At 44.1% G+C, this 18,415-nt stretch overlaps 1 protein-coding gene across 1 annotated transcript; it reads right to left on the bottom strand.

Annotated features, from left to right (window-relative positions):
• Positions 1-12,064: 12,064 nt before the first annotated feature.
• tnfrsf9 (TNF receptor superfamily member 9) lies at positions 12,065-18,415 on the bottom strand. Its single transcript, XM_062965960.1, has 7 exons — positions 18,166-18,415; positions 16,414-16,473; positions 16,187-16,318; positions 16,041-16,110; positions 14,310-14,428; positions 12,876-12,986; positions 12,065-12,795 (listed from the first exon to the last, which is right to left on the bottom strand). Exons 1-7 carry the CDS (start codon positions 18,218-18,220, stop codon positions 12,665-12,667), a joined length of 678 nt encoding a protein of 225 aa, XP_062822030.1. The 5' UTR covers positions 18,221-18,415; the 3' UTR covers positions 12,065-12,664.

Below are 18,415 nucleotides of genomic sequence, written 5' to 3'. Positions count from 1 at the left end.
GCTTGGATAATCCAGAGGCTTGGATAAGTGAGACTCTACTGTATTTACAAATTTAGCACCAAAATATCATGATATATTGAAAAGATTGACTACAAAAATGCCTTGGATAATCCAGAGGCTTGGATAAGCGAGGCTTGGATAAGTGAGACTCTACTGTATTTACAAATTTAGCACCAAAATATCATGATATATTGAAAAGATTGACTACAAAAATGGCTTGGATAATTCTGAAGCTTGGATAAGCGAGGCTTGGATAAGTGAGACTCTACTGTATTTGCAAATTTAGCACCAAAATATGATATATTGAAAAGATTGACAACAAAAATGGCTTGGATAATCCAGAAGCTTGGATAAGCGAGTGTTGGATAAGTGAGACTCTACTGTATTGAAAACATTGACTACAAAAATGCCTTGGATAATCCAGAGGCTTGGATGAGACTCCAATGTATTTACAAATTTAGCACCAAATTATCACAATTTATTTAAAACATCGACTACAAAAATGCGTTGGATAATCCAGAACATTGGAGTGTTGGATAAGTGAGACTCTACTGTATTTATATTTACCTTGCTTTATCTCTCCCACAGAAGACTCAAAGCTGCTTAACATAAAAACATCAGCATACAGCTTGAAATATACAACAGCATTAAACATCATTAGTATTAAAAACAATTCAGATTAAATCTATCAAAAACATATGAAACCACAATAGCCCCTGTCATGATCTTAAAAACCTTTTATTAGTACTGTATTATTATTATTATTATTATTATTATTATCCAGATCTGTTGTTGGAGGAAATGGGGGGCCATCTTGGAAAATACATACAAACAAAATAGATACATTAAATACATAGAAACTTTGATTTTTATTATTACAGGGTGTTTGAAAAAGAACTCCCTAGTTTTAATGTAAAACACATTAAAGCTAGGGAGTTCTTTTTCAAACACCCTGTATGTACAGAAAAAACTTTTCAGGGCCAGCAGAACCTTTTAATCTGTGCGCATTTGTATCCAGCATGTGATGGTGTGATGGAATGGGACCATTTGTCACGGAGCCTGTTGACGGGAGAAAGAAATCATCCTGAAGTCACTCAAATCGATAAACTGTACACAGTATTAAAAAATAAATAAAAGGAGCCCGTCATTCACCAGTCCTGTCTCAAAGTGAGTCACTGTCAAGCCGGGGCTTTGTCCGTCTTGTATCTCTGCATTTCATTTTTTTCCCCCCTGCCTAAGTGAATTTTCAACAAAGAAGAAATGTAGGATACTTCACTTAGGTAGGGAAAAAAGGAAAATGCACAGATGCAGGATGGACGATGCCTAGCTTGGCAACAGAGTCATATGGGAAAGAGACCTTGGAGTCTTAATGAACAACAAGCTGAACTCGAGCCAACAGTGTGAGGTTTTTGGATGAACGAATCTGAGCATATGTATTTTTAAAATTTATATACTGTAATTTTATATTGTATTTAATAGTTTTAAAGTGATTTTATGTATTGTTGATTGATTTTGTATAGGCATCTAATTGTGCCAGTGTTGTAAGCCGCCCTGAGTCCCTTCAGGTGAGAAGGGTGGGATATAAATATTGGAAATAAATAAAATGCAGCACCACAATGGGATTTTGGGCTGCATCAAAACGTTTATAGTATAGATTGAGGGAAGTCACCTGGAATACTGGGCATTGCTGTCGAAAGGCAGATGGAGCAAGACTTGTTTTCTAATTCTCTGAAGACTCAGACTCAATTGAGCCATGACAGGGAAGGAGATTCTGTCTGAACTTCCTGACCGTGAGAGCTGTTCAACAGCAAAACTCTCTGCCTCGCAGTTTGGTGGAAACTTTTAAACATAGGCTGGATTGCCATCTTGGAGATGCTTTGGTTATGCTTTTCCTGCATGGCAAGGGGTTGAACTAGATGGCCCTTGGGGTCTCTTCTAACTATATTATTCTCACCAAGCCTCTTTGTCTTTGCAGGAGCTCACCCTGAAGGAGGGTGTCTTTCCAACACAGAGCAGAGAGAGGCCTCCCCTCGAGGAAAAGGTCTGTGGGCTGCGAAGTCTGGATCAAGCTTCACAGGTGTACAGTCTCTCCGGGTAGGAGATCTTCCGATATTGCCCCTCTAATACGGCAGTTGGGAGGGCATGTCATAGTGCCAGGGTGAAGGCCCTCTGATAGTTGGGTACCTCTAGTTTGGCAAAGTATGCCATAGGGTATTTAATTCTGTTTTCATGTTTGTAAATGTTTAAGCTGTATTATGGTTCCCGTCCCCTTGATCAGGTTGTGTAAATGTTATTTATTGCTATATAATTGTATTGTTTTACAATTGTGTTGTTATGTTGTTGTGTAGTGTATGTGTTGTTTTTATGATTGGAAACCGCCCTGAGTCCCATCCGGGAGATAGGGCGGTATATAAATAAAGTTGTATTATTATTATTATTATTATTATTATTATTATTATTATTATTATTGAAGAGCTTTTAACATCCGCCGCTTTTTGAGTCTCCTTGTGGAGAGAAAAAGGGGTGTATAAATAATAATAATAATAATAATAATAATAATAATAATATTACAGTGGAGTCTCACTTATCCAAGCTAAACGGGCCGGCAGAAGCTTGGATAAGCGAATATCTTGGATAATGAGGGATTAAGGAAAAGCCTATTAAACATCAAATTAGGTTATGATTTTACAAATTAAGCACCAAAACTTCATGTTATATCCAAGCAAATATTGTAATTACTGTATTTACAAATTTAGCACCAAAATATCACGATATATTGAAAACATTGACTACAAAAATGGCTTGGATTATCCAGAGGCTTGGATAAGTGAGACTTGGATTAGTGAGACTACTGTATTATTATTGGGATCTGCACACATCATCCGAAAATACACCACACAGTCCTAAATACTTGGGAAGTGTTCAACTTGTAATTTTGTGATATGAAATCCAGCATATAGATCTTGTTTGCTGTGTCATACTGTGTCTTTGTGTCAATAATAATAATAATAATAATAATAATAATAATACATCACACAGTCCTAAACATTTGGGAAGTGTTCAACTTGTGATTTTGTGATACGAAATCCAGCATATAGATCTCGTTTGCTGTGTCATACTGTGTCTTTGTGTCAATAATAATAATAATATTACATCACACAGTCCTAAATACTTGGGAAGTGTTCAACTTGTGATTTTGTGATACATATCTCATTTGCTGTGTCATACTGTGTCTTTGTGTCAATAATAATAATAATAATAATAATACATCACACAGTCCTAAATACTTGGGAAGTGTTCGACTTGTGATTTTGTGATACGAAATACAGGATATATATCTCATTTGATGTGTCATACTGTGTCTTTGTGTCAATAATAATAATAATAATAATACATCACACAGTCCTAAACACTTGGGAAGTGTTCAACTTGTGATTTTGTGATACGAAATCCAGCATATATATCTCGTTTGCTGTGTCATACTGTGTCTTTGTGTCAATAATAATAATAATATAAAATGAGACCATATGAGTCAACAGGTCTTCAAGTGTCTTCATAGAGGGAAATGAACCCAGGGAAGGTCGTGTCCTCGACTTCGGGGAAACGATCAGTCTGGGTCTCCCTAAGAATAATGGTGCTGTTTACAGTGATTCAGCTGATCTCTTCCCGCCTTCCTGTTGATATCGTTAAAGTGGCCTATTTGGCGCACCATCTCCAGTAGGACTAATAGCCAAATAAATAACCAGCCATCAAAAGCGCTTTGACAGCTGATAGGATCAGAAGCAGTCGTCTCTCAAATGCGGCCGGATTCAGGCTTGCAGACCTTTTGAGTGGCCGTCTGGTTCTGCCTGCGTTGGGCTTCTTCCGTCTGCGGTTCTCTATCTTTCTGGGAAGAAGGATAGACAGCCTCTTTAGAGGTTTTTAAGCAGAGGTTTGATGTCCATCTGACGGGAGGGATTAAATGGTGTCTTCCTGCCTGGCAAAGGATCTATAGCTATTTATTAATCAAATGAAATCAGGTCTCTTGTCCCCTTCACCTAGATGCTAGGTGAGCAGGCTCTTGAGCAAGGAACCCTGTACATTAATAAAATGTTGGAAATTGCAACCTCCCAAGTCTCTCACTATTTGTTTATATACCTGTTTTGCTGTGGTTTTTATTTTTATGTCTCTCTCACCCCGAGTTTTAACTTAATGTTCATGTGGTCTGCCTTTGTTTTTCATTGTTTCCTTGTTTTATTTTGTAATAGATATTATTATTTATTGTATTGCTTATTGTGTTGTGATGTGTTGTTCTTTTATATGCTGTTTATATTGTATTGTTTTGGGCATGGCCCGTTGGGGAGATGGTGGCGGGGTATAAATAAAGTTTTTTTTATTATTATTATTATGCTAACCTGTATTCTATGTGTATGTTGATTTTCCAGTTTGACCGTACCTCTTTGGTGTGGGAGAGGTTATAGACGTGATTGTACTGAGCATATTCAGACTCAGGACTCCATTCTGTGGTCAGTCTGCTCTACACCTCGGTGGAGGTGGATGTCCTATCGCATCAGACCTCAGTGGAGGTGGGTGCATGTTGCTGTTTGGGCTTCAGTAGAGAAGTATGAGTTACGGACTTCAGTGGGTACAACTATACCTAAAGACTATGGACTGTTGATTAAGAATGATACCCTACATTCTGGCGTGAGAGAATTGGCCGTCTGCAAGGACGTTGCCCAGGGGACGCTCAGATGTTTTTGATGTTTTTACCATCCTTGTGGAAGGCTTCTCTTTATGTCCCCACATGGAGCTAGAGCTGGTAGAGGGAGCTCATCTGCACTCTCCCTGGTTTGGATTTGAACCAGCATCCCTTAGGTCAGCAACCCAACCTTCAAGTCATCAGTCCTGCCGGCACAAGGGTTTAACCCACTGCGCAACTGGGGCTCCTGCCCTATCTATAACTGAACTTAAGAAATGTGCCTGCATGGTGAATGCTAACCAAATATATTGCCCTTGGCAGTTCAAAGACATGGTTCTTCAGTTTAATAGCTGAGTTACTTACCTGTGTGCCATTACATGAATGCTTATGAATATCGCTTGCTCAAAGGGTTGACTTCTAACAAGGTCATGCTTTTCTTGACTAGTGGTTTTCAAAAGGTAGTCTCCACATATTCATGGGGATTCACATTTCCCAAACGGATATGACATTGTTTTTCCTTTTCAATAAGGTTATGATTGACATTTATTTCCAAAGGGATATGTGCCGAGAAAGTGGGTGCAGTTACCAATATAAAACGCGCTCCTAAAATAGATTGACTTTGTAAAAGTTGTGGTAGGGAGGACGGGCCTTAGCAGAAGAAAAGAAAGACAAGGCTTTGCAAAACCAAGCAGGGATTTATTATTATAAGTATGATATTATTATTGGCCCCACAAACAGCCAGGAACAATGGAGGTTTTTGCCAGCTTCAGATGTCTTTATTCAGATGTTGACAAGTCTAGATGCAGGGTTTGGATACAGTTCTTGGTGGCAGTGTTGAATGGAAGAAGAGAAAGGGAGGGATGGGAGCCGGTCAGACGCAGTATTTCCAGAAGCATTCGGAGAGGCCGCCCCGCTTCTTGTAGGGCTTCCTGTTGGCAGCCAGCAAGCGGCTCAAGAAGGAGGAGCGAGGGAGGCTGGTCAGCAACACCTGGGCAAAGGAGAGCAAGGAAAGGAAGAAGAGAATGAGAGGGGAAGGAAAGAAAGGGGGTAGAAAAGGAAGAATGGAAAGAAGGGTGAAGAAGAGGAAGGAAGGAAAGGGAGGAAGAAAGGAAAGAAAAGGAAGAAGGGAGGAAGAGATTATGGGAAGGAAAGAAGGAAGAAAAGAAATAGTGGAAGGAAGGGTGAGAAAGAGAGGAAGGGAAGGAAAGAAAGGGGAAAGAGAAGGAAAGAAGGGAGGGGAGGAAGAGAGGAAGGGAAGGAAAGAAAGGAGGAAGGGAAAGAAGAATGGAAAGATGGACGGGGAAGAGAGGAAGGAAAGGAAAGAAGGAAGGGGGGAAGAGAGGAAGAAAAGGAGAGAAAGAGTGAAGAAGAAAAGAAGAGAGGGAGGAAGAGGGGAAAGGAAGAAAGGAAGGGAAGGAAAAATGGAAATAAGGGTGAGAAAGAGAGGAAGGAAAGGAAGAAGAAAGGAAGTATGAAAAGGGCGAGGCAGAGAGGAAGGAAAGGAAAGAAGGAAGAGGAAGAAGAGAAGAACGAAAGGAAAGAAAGGAGGAAGGAAAGGAAGAATGGAAAGAGGGAAGAGAGGAAGGAAAGGAAAGAAAGAGGGAAGAAGAGAAGAAGGGAAAGAAAGAAAGTGGAGAAGAAGAGAAGAGGGAACGAAAAGATGGGGGAAGAGAGGAAAGAAGGAAAAGAAAGGAGATGAAAACATCAGCATGCCCATGGCTCTCAGGAACGAAAAAACGGCATTGTTTCTTAATGTTGGGAATTAACCATTTGCAAGAAAACTCTTTAACAGCCCCCCCCCCCCCCCACCTGGATCCTGGTCAGGAAAAGGGTTGAGCTGCCCCATGGGCCCCCAGCCAGAGCCTTCTTTCTCTGGGAGGAAACCCCTGGCAGGACCCAAATAACATCCACAGAGGTCAGAGGCCACTGCTTACCTTTCGGAAGCCGCTTTCTTGTGGCTGGAGGCCGTCTGGCCGGAGACCTGGAAGCAAGGGAGACGGAGAGGAGTTTGGGTTTTCCAAGCCAGGAGGGGAATCTTGCCAAAGCACAAAAGGATGAGAAAGAGAGGTCCTTACCTGCTTTCCTGGGGCGGTCGCCTGCTTCCTGGGGAGGGCTCACCTGAGCCGCCAACGCCTCCAGACCAAGCCAAGCCTCTTCCTCGGGAGCCGCTGGGGAGAGAAAAGGGGGTCTCTTAGAATCAGGTGGGGATTCGTGGCAGCCAGGGCCACGCTAGCAACGGCACCCCTTCTCCTGCCCTTTCCAAAGGGGCGAAAGGGTCACCCAAAGCTCTGCCGGCAGTGCCAGCACAACAGTGGGCACATGGGCAATAATAATAATAATAATAATAATAATAATAATAATAATAATAATAATAATAATAATAATTTCAAAGACTCTGGCAGAAACCAGTGCAGGTGGTCCCGGTGGTGATGGGCACACTGGGTGCCGTGCCAAAAGATCTCCGCCGGCATTTGGAAACAATAGACATTGACAAAATCACGATCTGCCAACTGCAAAAGGCCACCCTGCTGGGATCTGCACGCATCATCCGAAAATACATCACACAGTCCTAGACACTCGGGAAGTGTTCGACTTGTGATTTTGTGATATGAAATCCAGCATATCTATCTTGTTTGCTGTGTCATAATAATAACAATAATAATAATTGTAACTTGGGAAGTGTTCGACTTGTGATTTTGTGATATGAAATCCAGCATATCTATCTTGTTTGCTGTGTCATAATAATAACAATAATAATAATAATAATTGTAACTTGGGAAGTGTTCGACTTGTGATTTTGTGATATGAAATCCAGCATATCTACCTTGTTTGCTGTGTCAAAATGGTAATAATAATAATAGTAATGATGATGATGATAATAATAATAATAGTCCCTTCCAGAGTGGGTGATGGGAGAGGTCCTTACCTGGAGGCCAAGGGGCAAGCTCTCCGGCCATGTCCCCGGGGGGCAGTGCCCAGACCGCCGGCCCTGCGAGGCTGGCCAGGGAGAGACAGATCCAGCCCAGCTTCTCCATCCTTCTTCCTTCCTTCTCTCCTTCCTTCCTCTCTTCCAGGTGTGGGTGTCCCTGTCCGCTGGCCAGTGTGGCTTCTCTTGGGGTGGCCCTAGGTGGGCATATATGGCCTGCATGGCCCTCTCCTCCCCCCGCAGCCAATGACGCCCGCCATCGCCTCCGCCACCCATCCCTCCAATGGGCGCCGGGTCCGCACCGTGCGCCGAGAGTGCGTTGATGTCATCCTCCTTCCTTCAGAGCCAATAAATCTCCCGGCTGATGGACAGAGCGGCAGGCGGGCGGGTGGGCGGGCAAGGGACACTCACTCCAAAGTTTACAAATCGGACACGGAAAAGCCAAGAGCACCTTCTAGCCATCAATCAGGTGCTAATGGAAAAGGAGATGGAGATGGGGCCGCTGCCAAAGCAGGGCTGATTTATGGCCCACCTGCAAAACAGCGGGGTGCGGGGGGGGGGGAGCCTCTCTTTGGGGAGACCCCAAAAAATTGTGTGGGGACCCCAGACCCCAGGAAGGGAAACAAGCACCAGAATGAAGTCATGGGCACACGCTGGGGTCCAAGGAGGGTGGGTTGATGTGTTATTTGATGGGAGCGGGCATGGAAGGTGGGTTTTGGCAGCCCCTCGGAGCAGGACGGGCTGCCCAAGCGTGACCCCTTGGCGGTCAAGAGCGCGGAGGCACCCTGCGCGGCACAAGTGGGGCAGAGCAAGGCCAGGGCCTGGGCCAAGGGAGGGGCTGCCCCATGGGAATGGCAGGAGGCAGAGCAAGGCTTTAACTTGTTTTTGATTTTATGCTGCTTTGTTATTTTATCGTTTTGCTTTATATTTTAACTTGTTTACACTTTGTCTTTTCTGGGCTTGGCCCCATGTTAGCCGCCTCAAGTCCCTTCGGGGACCCTGGGTTACCCTGGGGGACCATCTGTCTAGGGTGCTTTGGTTGTGCTCTCTGCTATTGTATCAATATTTTTACCGTATGCTGTTGGGTGCCTTGTATGTATTTTATTTTGTTTTTATTGTAATTGTTTGGGCATGGCCACATGTTAGCTGCCCCGAGATGGTGGCGGGATACACAAATAAATAATAATAATTGTTGTTGTTGTTGTTGTTGTTATTATTATTATATAAGGCAAGGCCAGGCCCCTTGGAGGAGGTGCCTGCCTCTCTCCCATGCTCAGAGCCAGGAGTGTATTGTAGTGGAAGCTCCTTCTTTGCAGGCTTTGAAACAGAGCCTGAGTGACCATCTGTCTGGGGTGCTTTGGTTGTGCTCACTGTATTTTTACCGTATGCTGTCAGGTGTCTTGTATGTATTTTATTTTGTTTTTATTGTAATTGTTTGGGCTTGGCCACATGTTAGCTGCCCCGAGAACCTTTGGGGAGATGGAGGCGGGGTATAAAAATAAAGTTGTTATTGTTGTTGTTATTATTATTATTATTATTATTATTATTATTATTATTAGAAACACAACAAGATGAGTCTACAGCAGATACTCTGCTGGTTGTTGTATTCGATCACACGTCAGACACTTCCCAAGTGTCTATATTATTATTATTGTTATTATTATTATTATTATTATTATTATTATTATTATTATTACTAGCTGTGCCCGGCCACGCGTTGCTGTGGCAAAGTGGTGGTGGTATTGGTTAAAAATTGTTGTGTAATTTTTATTTGACGTTATTTGTATTTTTTAATTAATTTTATTGTAAGTTATCTTTTTATTTATTATATTGTATTATTTTCTTGTATTATTTTTAGTTATTTTCTGTTATTATAGTATTTTATTGTATTAATTTTTTAGTGTTTTTAAATTGTTTTGTGTTTTTTATTATTTTTATTGGGTTGCTAGGAGACCAAGTTGGAGGAGCTTAGCCTTCTAACTGGCAGCAATTGGATAAAAGCAATTATTCCTCTCTCTCTCTAAGCAGGACTTTATTTTTCTTTTCTTTTTGTTGTATCACCCTAGAGGCGTGGATGGTGGGTTGTGTTGTCAAGTTTCGAGGTTGGGGGGCCTGTAGTTTTGTTGTTTTGTGGGTCGCCGTGATGCCATCACTCTTTTATATATATAGATTATTATTATTATTATTATTATTGAGCCTCTGGTGGCCTAGGGGATTAAAGCCTTGTGACTTGAAGGTTGGGTTGCTGACCTGAAAGCTGCCAGGTTCGAATCCCACCCGGGGAGAGTGCGGATGAGCTCCCTCTATCAGCTCCAGCTCCATGCGGGGACATGAGAGAAGCCTCCCACAAGGATGGTAAAAACATCAAAACATCCGGGCAATGTCCCCTGGGCAACGTCCTTGCAGACGGCCAATTCTCTCACTCCAGAAGCAACTCCGGTTGCTCCTGACACGGAAAAAAATTTATTATTATTTGAAACACAACAAGATGACTCCACAGCAGACACTCTGCTGGTTGTTGTATTGGATCACACGTCGGACACTTTCCAAGTGTCTATTTTATTATTATTATTATTATTATTAATGACATGACCCTCCTCTTTTACAAGCTCCTTTGCAGTGTGCGGAGACTTTTTTGCTGACCTTTGCAGCATGAGTTGCAAGAGAGCATGTGGCCCGGGGTTCCCATAGGTCCCCATCGTCCCCCAAAGTTAGTGGAGGGTCTCTATGTGCTTTTTGTGGGGGGCTGGGACCCCTCCTTCCCTCCTTTCCCCGTTCCTCTGACGTCTCTCAAGCTCTTTCCCTTAATTAAATGGAGTCCTGGCACCCGCCGGTGTGCGTCCTCTCGGCTTTTAATGAGGGGCGTCTCTCCCTTGTTCCCCCCCAACAGACGTTTTGGGGGACGTTCTCAAGGTTGTGACGCACAGCATGACGTCAAGGCTGCCCCCCTCCTTGCAAGGAGCCCTGACCCTTTTCTCCTTGCCCCAAAGCGGACGGGGACAAGGAAGGAGGAGGATGATTCACTGCTTCGGGGAAAAGGCTTGCTGCAAGACGTGATCTAGATCTATTTCTTGACCCTGGATTCTGGGAGTTATAGTTCACCGATATCCAGAGACGACTCGGAAACCAACCGGTGATGGATCTGGAGCAAACTTGGCATATAGGCCCAACATGACTGATGGGGGGATTCTAGTGGGGATTGACTTTGAATTTTGGGAGTTGTAGTTCACCTGCATCCAGAGAGCATGGGGAACCAAACAGATGATGGATCTGGACCATAACTGGCACACATACGCAACTACCCGGGCTGTGGCGCAGGCGGGAGAGCAAGCCAGCTGCAGTTAACTGCAATGAATCACTCTGACCAGGACGTCATGAGTTCAAGGCCCGCTCGGAGCCTATGTTTGTTTGTCTTTGCTCTATGTTAAAAGGCATTGAATGTTTGCCTATATGTATAATGTGATCCGCCCTGAGTCCCCTTCGGGGTGAGAAAAAAGGGCGGAATATAAATGCTGTAAATAAACAAATAAATACCCAACTTTGGATACTGGCAGGGTTTGAGGGATATTTGACCTTGAATTTTGGGAGTTGTAGTTCACCTGTATCCAGAGAGCACTGTGTACCAAACAGATGATGGATCCGGACCAAACTCGGCACACAGGCCCAACATGACTGACATTATCATGTGCACCTTGCTTATCCACTATTGCAACCTCGTTGTTTTTAATTCGATGTTTTAATACCGTGTTGTTGTTGTTTTTTTTGTTTTTTTTCGGTTGCTGTGTACAGTAGAGTCTCACTTATCCAACACTTGCTTATCCGACGTTCTGGATTATCCAATGCATTTTTATAGTCAATGTTTTCAATATATCGTGATATTTTGGTGCTAAATTCGTAAATACAGTAATTATAACATAACATTACTGCGTATTGAGCTACTTTTTCTGCCAAATTTGTTGTATAACATGATGTTTTGGTGCTTCATTTGTAAAATCATAACCTAATTTGATGTTTAATAGGCTTTTCCTTAATCCCTCCTTATTATCCAACATATTCGCTTATCCAACATTCTGCCGGCCCATTTATGTTGGATAAGTGAGACGCTACTGTATATCTATGTATATCATCTATTTTAAAGGATTGGACTTGATCATCTCTCTCACTCTCATCTATCCAGCTATCATCCATATCATTTTCCCCCATGTATCACCTATCTCTCTGTCTGTCATTTATTTCTGTGTATCATCTCTCTCGATCAATCATCTGTTTTAAAGGAATGGACTGGATCACCTCTCTCATCTATGTATCCATCTATTATCGCTCTCTATCATTTATCTCTATGTGCCATCTATCTATCTATCTGTCTATCATTTATCTCTAAGCATTGTCACCCCGATTTCTTTAAAAATGCAGCTTTAGAGACACGGCCAGCAAAGGAACCAGGCGTTTTCTCGCTCTCGGAAGGAAAGGAAACTTTATTAAAACGAGGTAGACGAAAATATTGGATTTCTCCAACTGGAGGGAACCTGAGGACCGACAACGCGTTTGTCGTTATGTTTTCCGCAGGGCCGTGCCACCCTTTTTGGGGGGCTCAGTCGGTTAAAAGACAAGCAGTTTCCCATTGAGCAGGCAGAGAGACCCTCCGTGGGACGCAGTGGCCTCTTCAAAGGGCAACAGTGGTATCGGTGACGGAGGAGGAGGAAGAAAGGAAGCTCCTCGGGCGTCAAAGTGTTTCCAGTCTGCGGGGGATCGGACGGCGTTGCAACCACAGCCAACGTCACCCACCCCAATGTTTCCACCGAAGCCGACTCGCTCACGCGGGAGAGGAAAGGGTGGCCTTTTCTGCCTGCGGAACAAGTGCCACCAAAGAGGAGGAAGGTGGGCTGAGCAGAGAAGCCAAACAACCCCTCTTGCACTTCTTCTACAGCAAGCACTTGGCCCTTCCAGGTGTTTATGACTTCAACTCCCACCATTCCCTTCCTTTTCCCCGTCTGTTAAGAATGGTGGGAGTTGAAGTCCAAAACACATGGAAGGCCTGGTTTGAATGGAGGGGGATCTTGTTATGGGACTTTCTCCAGCAGCAGCAGCTCCCCCTTGGTCAGGAAGCCTTCTCCGCCACCGTCTCCTTCCTCTTCCTCCGGGAAGCAGTAGCTGCAGTCGTCCACTTCTTGGGCCGGTTGGCGGCAGGGTCCTGCACGAGAGAGGAAGGGAAGGATCCATCTCCGTGGGCCCAGGAAGGGAAGCTCTGCTCGGGACAGTTGTCGGCCTTACCTTCCTGGGGCTTCCCTTGAACCCAGAGCCGGCAGAAGAAGAGCAGCACCAGGTGGCAGGAGAGCAGGGCGGCCGCAAGCAAGGCAATGGGCAGCAGCCGGGTGGAGGGCTCTGGAGGAGGAGGAGGAGGAGGAGGGGAAGTGTGTCATAAATAATAATAATAATAATAATAATAATAATAATAATAATAATAATAATATAATAATAATAATAATAATAATAATAATAATAATAACAACAATAATGATGATGATGATAACCCAAAATGCAGACTGTGCAAGGAAGCTGCCGAAACCATGGATCGTATCCTCAGCTGCGGTAAGAAAATCGCACAGACAGACTACAAACAGAGGCACAACTATACTAAACTGGACAATTTGGACAGAAAAACAAGAAAACTCATGACCATTCACTGCACCCTCGCAGTGATGTTGACCGGCTGTATCTGCCTAGAAGATCAGGAGGCAGAGGACTCTTGCAAGTAAAACAAGCAGTCAAAGAAGAAGAACATGCCCTGGCAGGATATGTCAGGCAAAGTGAAGAACCTGCTTTGATGGAAGTCAAAAATCAGAAACTCCTCAAAGCACAGCAGACAAAAAACCAGTACAAGAAAGCCGCACTACAAACTAGAGCCTGACAGCTCTATGGACCATATCATGGATCATATCCTCAGCTGCTGTAAGAAAATCGCACAGACAGACTACAAACAGAGGCACAACTATGTGGCCCAAATGATCCATTGGAACTTATGCCTCAAGTACCACCTCCCAGCAGCAAAGAACTGGTGGGATCACAAACCTGCAAAAGTATTGGAAAATGAGCACACAAAGATACTGTGGGACTTCCGAATCCAGACTGACAAAGTTCTGGAACACAACACACCAGACATCACAGTTGTGGAAAGGAAAAGGGCTTGGATTATTGATGTCGCCATCCCAGGTGACAGTCGCATTGATGAAAAACAACAAGAAAAACTCAGCCGCTCTCAGGACCTCAAGATTGAACTTCAAAGACTCTGGCAGAAACCAGTGCAGGTCGTCCCGGTGGTGATGGGCACACTGGGTGCCGTGCCAAAAGATCTCAGCCGGCATTTGGAAACAATAGACATTGACAAAATGACGATCTGCCAACTGCAAAAGGCCACCCTGCTGGGATCTGCACGTATCTCCGAAAATATATCACACAGTCCTAGACACTTGGGAAGTGTTCCACTTGTGGTTTTGTGATATGAAATCCAGCATATCTATCTTGTTTGCTGTGTCATAATAAAATAATAATAATAATAATAATAATAATAACAACAATAACAACAACTTTATTTTTATACTCCGCCACCATCTGTCTGTATCTTGTGGTCCTTCGCCACTCCCTTCCTTCCTTCCCTCCTTATCTGTCTTATGGGGCACGAGACCCATCCCCTCGGTGGGGCCTCACCCATTTTCTTAGTGGTGGGGATCCCTGAGTTGGGCACTGTGGGGCCTTCCGGCTCCGGCTGGCAAACCACGTCGCTCTCCTCCATCCCAGGCGTCTGGATCCGGTGGCCGGGGGGACACCTGCGGAGGAGCAGTGAGGCTTTAGGAGGGAACAACAACAACAACAACAATAATAATTGTTATTATTAATACATGCCAGAGATGAGCATCACCTCCAAAGCCGGAAATGAAAGGAGAAGCCTTTGCCTTGGTTTGTGTGTCTCATTGTAACAAGGCACTGAATATGTGCCTGTGTTTGTTTACATACTGTAATTCATTCTTGAGTCCCCTTGGGGAGAAGGGCGGAATATAAATAAAATATATTATTATTATTAATACATGTTAGGCTCCTTTCCCAAGAGCCAGAGATGAGTACCGCTTCCAAAGCCGGAAATGAAAGGAGAAGCCTTTGCCTTTGTTTGTGTATGTGTGTCTCATTGTAACAAGGCATTGAAAACTTGCTTGTGTTTGTTTACATACTGTAATCCACTCTTGAGTCCCCTTGGGGAGAAGGGCAGAATATAAATAAAGTATTATTATTATTATTATTATTATTATTATTATTAATCATAATACATGTCAGGTTCCTTGTATTGAATGTTTACTTGGTTCTGTTTATATTGAAATCTGCTCGTGAGTCCTGACGGGGAGAAGGGCGGAATATAAATAAAGTATTATTATTGTTGTTATTATGATTAATACATGTCAGGCTCCTTCCCCAAGAGATGAGCACCGCCTCCAAAGCCAGAAATGAAAGGAGAAGCCGTTGCCTTTGTTTGTGTATGTGTATCTCATTGTATTGAATGTTTACTTGGTTCTGTTTATAATGAAATCCACTCGGGGAGAAGGGCAGAATATAAATAAAATATTAATATTAATAATAATAATAATAATACATGTCAGGCTCCTTCCCCAAGAGATGAGCACCGCCTCCAAAGCCGGAAATGAAAGGAGAAGCCTTTGCCTTTGTTTGTGTATGTGTGTCTCATTGTATTGAATGTTTACTTGGCTCTGTTTATAATGAAATCCACTCGGGGAGAAGGGCAGAATATAAATAAAATATTAATAATAATAATAATAATAATACATGTCAGGCTCCTTCCCCAAGAGATGAGCACCGCCTCCAAAGCCGGAAATGAAAGGAGAAGCCTTTGCCTTTGTTTGTGTATGTGTGTCTCATTGTATTGAATGTTTACTTGGCTCTGTTTATAATGAAATCCACTCGGGGAGAAGGGCAGAATATAAAGTATTATTATTATTATTATTATTATTATTATTATTAATACATGTCAGGCTCCTTCCCCAAGAGATGAGCACCACCTCCAAAGCCGGAAATGAAAGGAGAAGCCTTTGCCTTTGTTTGTGTATGTGTGTCTCATTATATTGAATGTTTACTTGGTTCTGTTTCTCAGGGAGAAGGGCAGAATATAAATAAAGTATTATTATTATTATTATTATTATTATTATTATTATTATTATTATTAATACATGTCAGGCTCCTTCCCCAAAAGATGAGCACGGCCTCCAAAGCCGGAAATGAAAGGAGAAGCCTTTGCCTTTGTGTATGTGTGTCTCATTGTATTGAATTTTTACTTGGTTCTGTTTATACTGTAATCTGGGGAGAAGGGAGGAATATAGTGTTATTGTTGTTGTTGTTGTTGTTGTGTTTGTATGTATACGAAGAGGGACTCACCGGCTCCAGGGGCGGCAGGGTCCCGAGGTCCCGTCGCTGAACTCCCCTTCGGGGCAGCGTTGGCAGCCGCCTGGCAGAGGAAACAAGTGGGGTGTCACACAAGGAAAAGGGATGTCACACTCCGTCCCTCCCCACTGACCTCTCACCATCCTTAGTGGGCTCCTGACCCTCCGGACAGTGGCACCGGACACAGGTGTTGCCCCCGCACTCTCTTCCGGGGGGGCATTTGCAGACGGCGTTGGCCTCGGGGCCGCAGGGACGGAGATAGGAACTCCCTTCTGAGAAGGAGGAAAAATAGAAGGGGGTCTCATTAAAGGAGGAGGTGGCAGCCCCCCATCCAAGACCCCACGTTTGGCCCCACGGAAGGACTCACCGTCACAAACGTCGCAGGGGAGGCAGTCCTCGAGGCCTGAAGAGGGGTCGCGGTAGGAGCCTAATGAAGGAGAGGGATTCTTAAGCAGTGTCTGGATGGCCATCTGTCAGGAGGGATCGAGTGGTGCCTCCTTGAATAGTTTACATGGGTAAGACTGGATGCCCTTTAGGGTCCTTCCCCCGGATGTGTTGTCGAAGGCTTTCATGGCCGGAATCACTGGTTTGCTGTGAGTTTTCTGGGCTGCCTGGCCTGACGTTTCGCCCACAGGCATCCTCAGAGGTTGTGAGGTCTGTTGTCAACTAGGCAAGTGGGGTTTATGTATCTGTGGAACTTCCAGGGTGGAAGAAAGAACTCACTCTTGTCGGTTTCAATTGGCCACCTTGATTAGCATTGGATAGCCATGCAGTTTCAAGGCCTGGCTGTTTACTGCCTGTGGGTAATCCTTTGTTGGGAGGTGTTAGCTGGCCCTGATTGACTCATGTCTGGAATTCCTCTGTTTTCTGAGTGTCTGAGAGTCCGGATGGCCTCTGTCGGGAGGGATCAAATGCTGCCTTCCTTTACAGCAGAAAGGGGTAGGACTGGATGGCCTTTAGCGAGCCCTCCTAACTCTGTAAAGAAATATACTCTGGCGGTGTTCCCTTCTCTGGAAACTTTTAAGTAGAGTCTGGATGGCCATCTATTGGGAGGGATCGAATGGTGCCTGACTGCTTTGCATAGGGAAGACTGCATGCCCTTTAGGGACCCCTCTGATGTGGGCTTTTAAGTAGAGTCTGGATGGCTATCTGTCGGGAGGGATCGAATGGTGCCTGACTGCTTTGCATGGGGAAGACTGCATGCCCTTTAGGGACCCCTCTGATGTGGGCTTTTAAGTAGAGTCCGGATGGCCATCTGCCAGGAGGGATCGAATTGTGCCTTTATGGCTGAAAGAGGTGGGACTAGATTACCTTTAGGGAGCCCTTCCAACTCTATAGAGAAATATATTCTGCTGTCATCCCCTTTCCTGGAGGCTTTTAAGTAGAGTCTGGATGGCCATCTGTCAGGAGGGATCGAATTGTGCCTTTATGGCTGAAAGAGGTGGGACTAGATTACCTTTAGGGAGCCCTTCCAACTCTATAGAGAAATATATTCTGCTGTCATCCCCTTTCCTGGAGGCTTTTAAGTAGAGTCCGGATGGCCATCTGTCGGGAGGGATCGAATGGTGCCTTTATGGCAGAAACAGAAACCCAATTGACAGACCCAGTCTTTTAGACTCGAACATGCCCATCTGTATTTTATAAGTGTTTTTATGAATGTCTGATGCAATTTTAATAACTTTTTAATTGATTCACAATGTATTGTACAATTTCATATACAGTAGAGTCTCACTTATCCAACATTCTGGATTATCCAACACATTTTTGTAGTCAATGTTTTCAATCCATCGTGATATTTTGGTGCTAAATTCGTAAATACAGTAATTACTACTGAGCATTACTGCTAAATAAATGAATAAATAAACAGGTGGGATCCAATGGCTTTCAGGGCCCTAATACTCTGGTTGCATCTCCTTCCCTGGAGGCTTTTAAGTAGAGTCCAGATGGCCATCTGTCGGGAGGGATCGAGTGGTGCCTTTACCTAGACAGGCTTCTATGACCTTTAAGGACCCAACTTTCTATATAAATATACTCTGCTGGCGTTCCCTTCTCTAGATTCCAAAGCAGAGGGTTGGATGGCCATCTGTTGGGAGGGATCGAATGGTGCCAAGGGGCTCACCTTCTGGGCAGGCCTGGATCCGCATCCCCAGGAGCATCAGCACCAGCATCCGCATCCTCTTCCTCTTCTTCTAACCGAGTGGGACCCAATGGGTGGGCGGGAAGCTTTTGAGGGGGTCTTTCCTCGGAAGCCACGCCCCCTCCCTAAAGGCCACGCCCCTTATTGCCTTTGATGCCTGTCTGTCTCTCGCACGGGGGCGGGGCTGAGTTGCATGTGCCTGCCCATAAGCCCCGCCCCCTTCCCCGTGGCC

This window comes from Anolis carolinensis, unplaced genomic scaffold, assembly GCF_035594765.1.
Source record: "Anolis carolinensis isolate JA03-04 unplaced genomic scaffold, rAnoCar3.1.pri scaffold_15, whole genome shotgun sequence".
In the NCBI taxonomy this organism is placed as follows: domain Eukaryota; kingdom Metazoa; phylum Chordata; class Lepidosauria; order Squamata; family Dactyloidae; genus Anolis; species Anolis carolinensis.
This window is presented reverse-complemented; position numbering and strand designations above follow the sequence as displayed.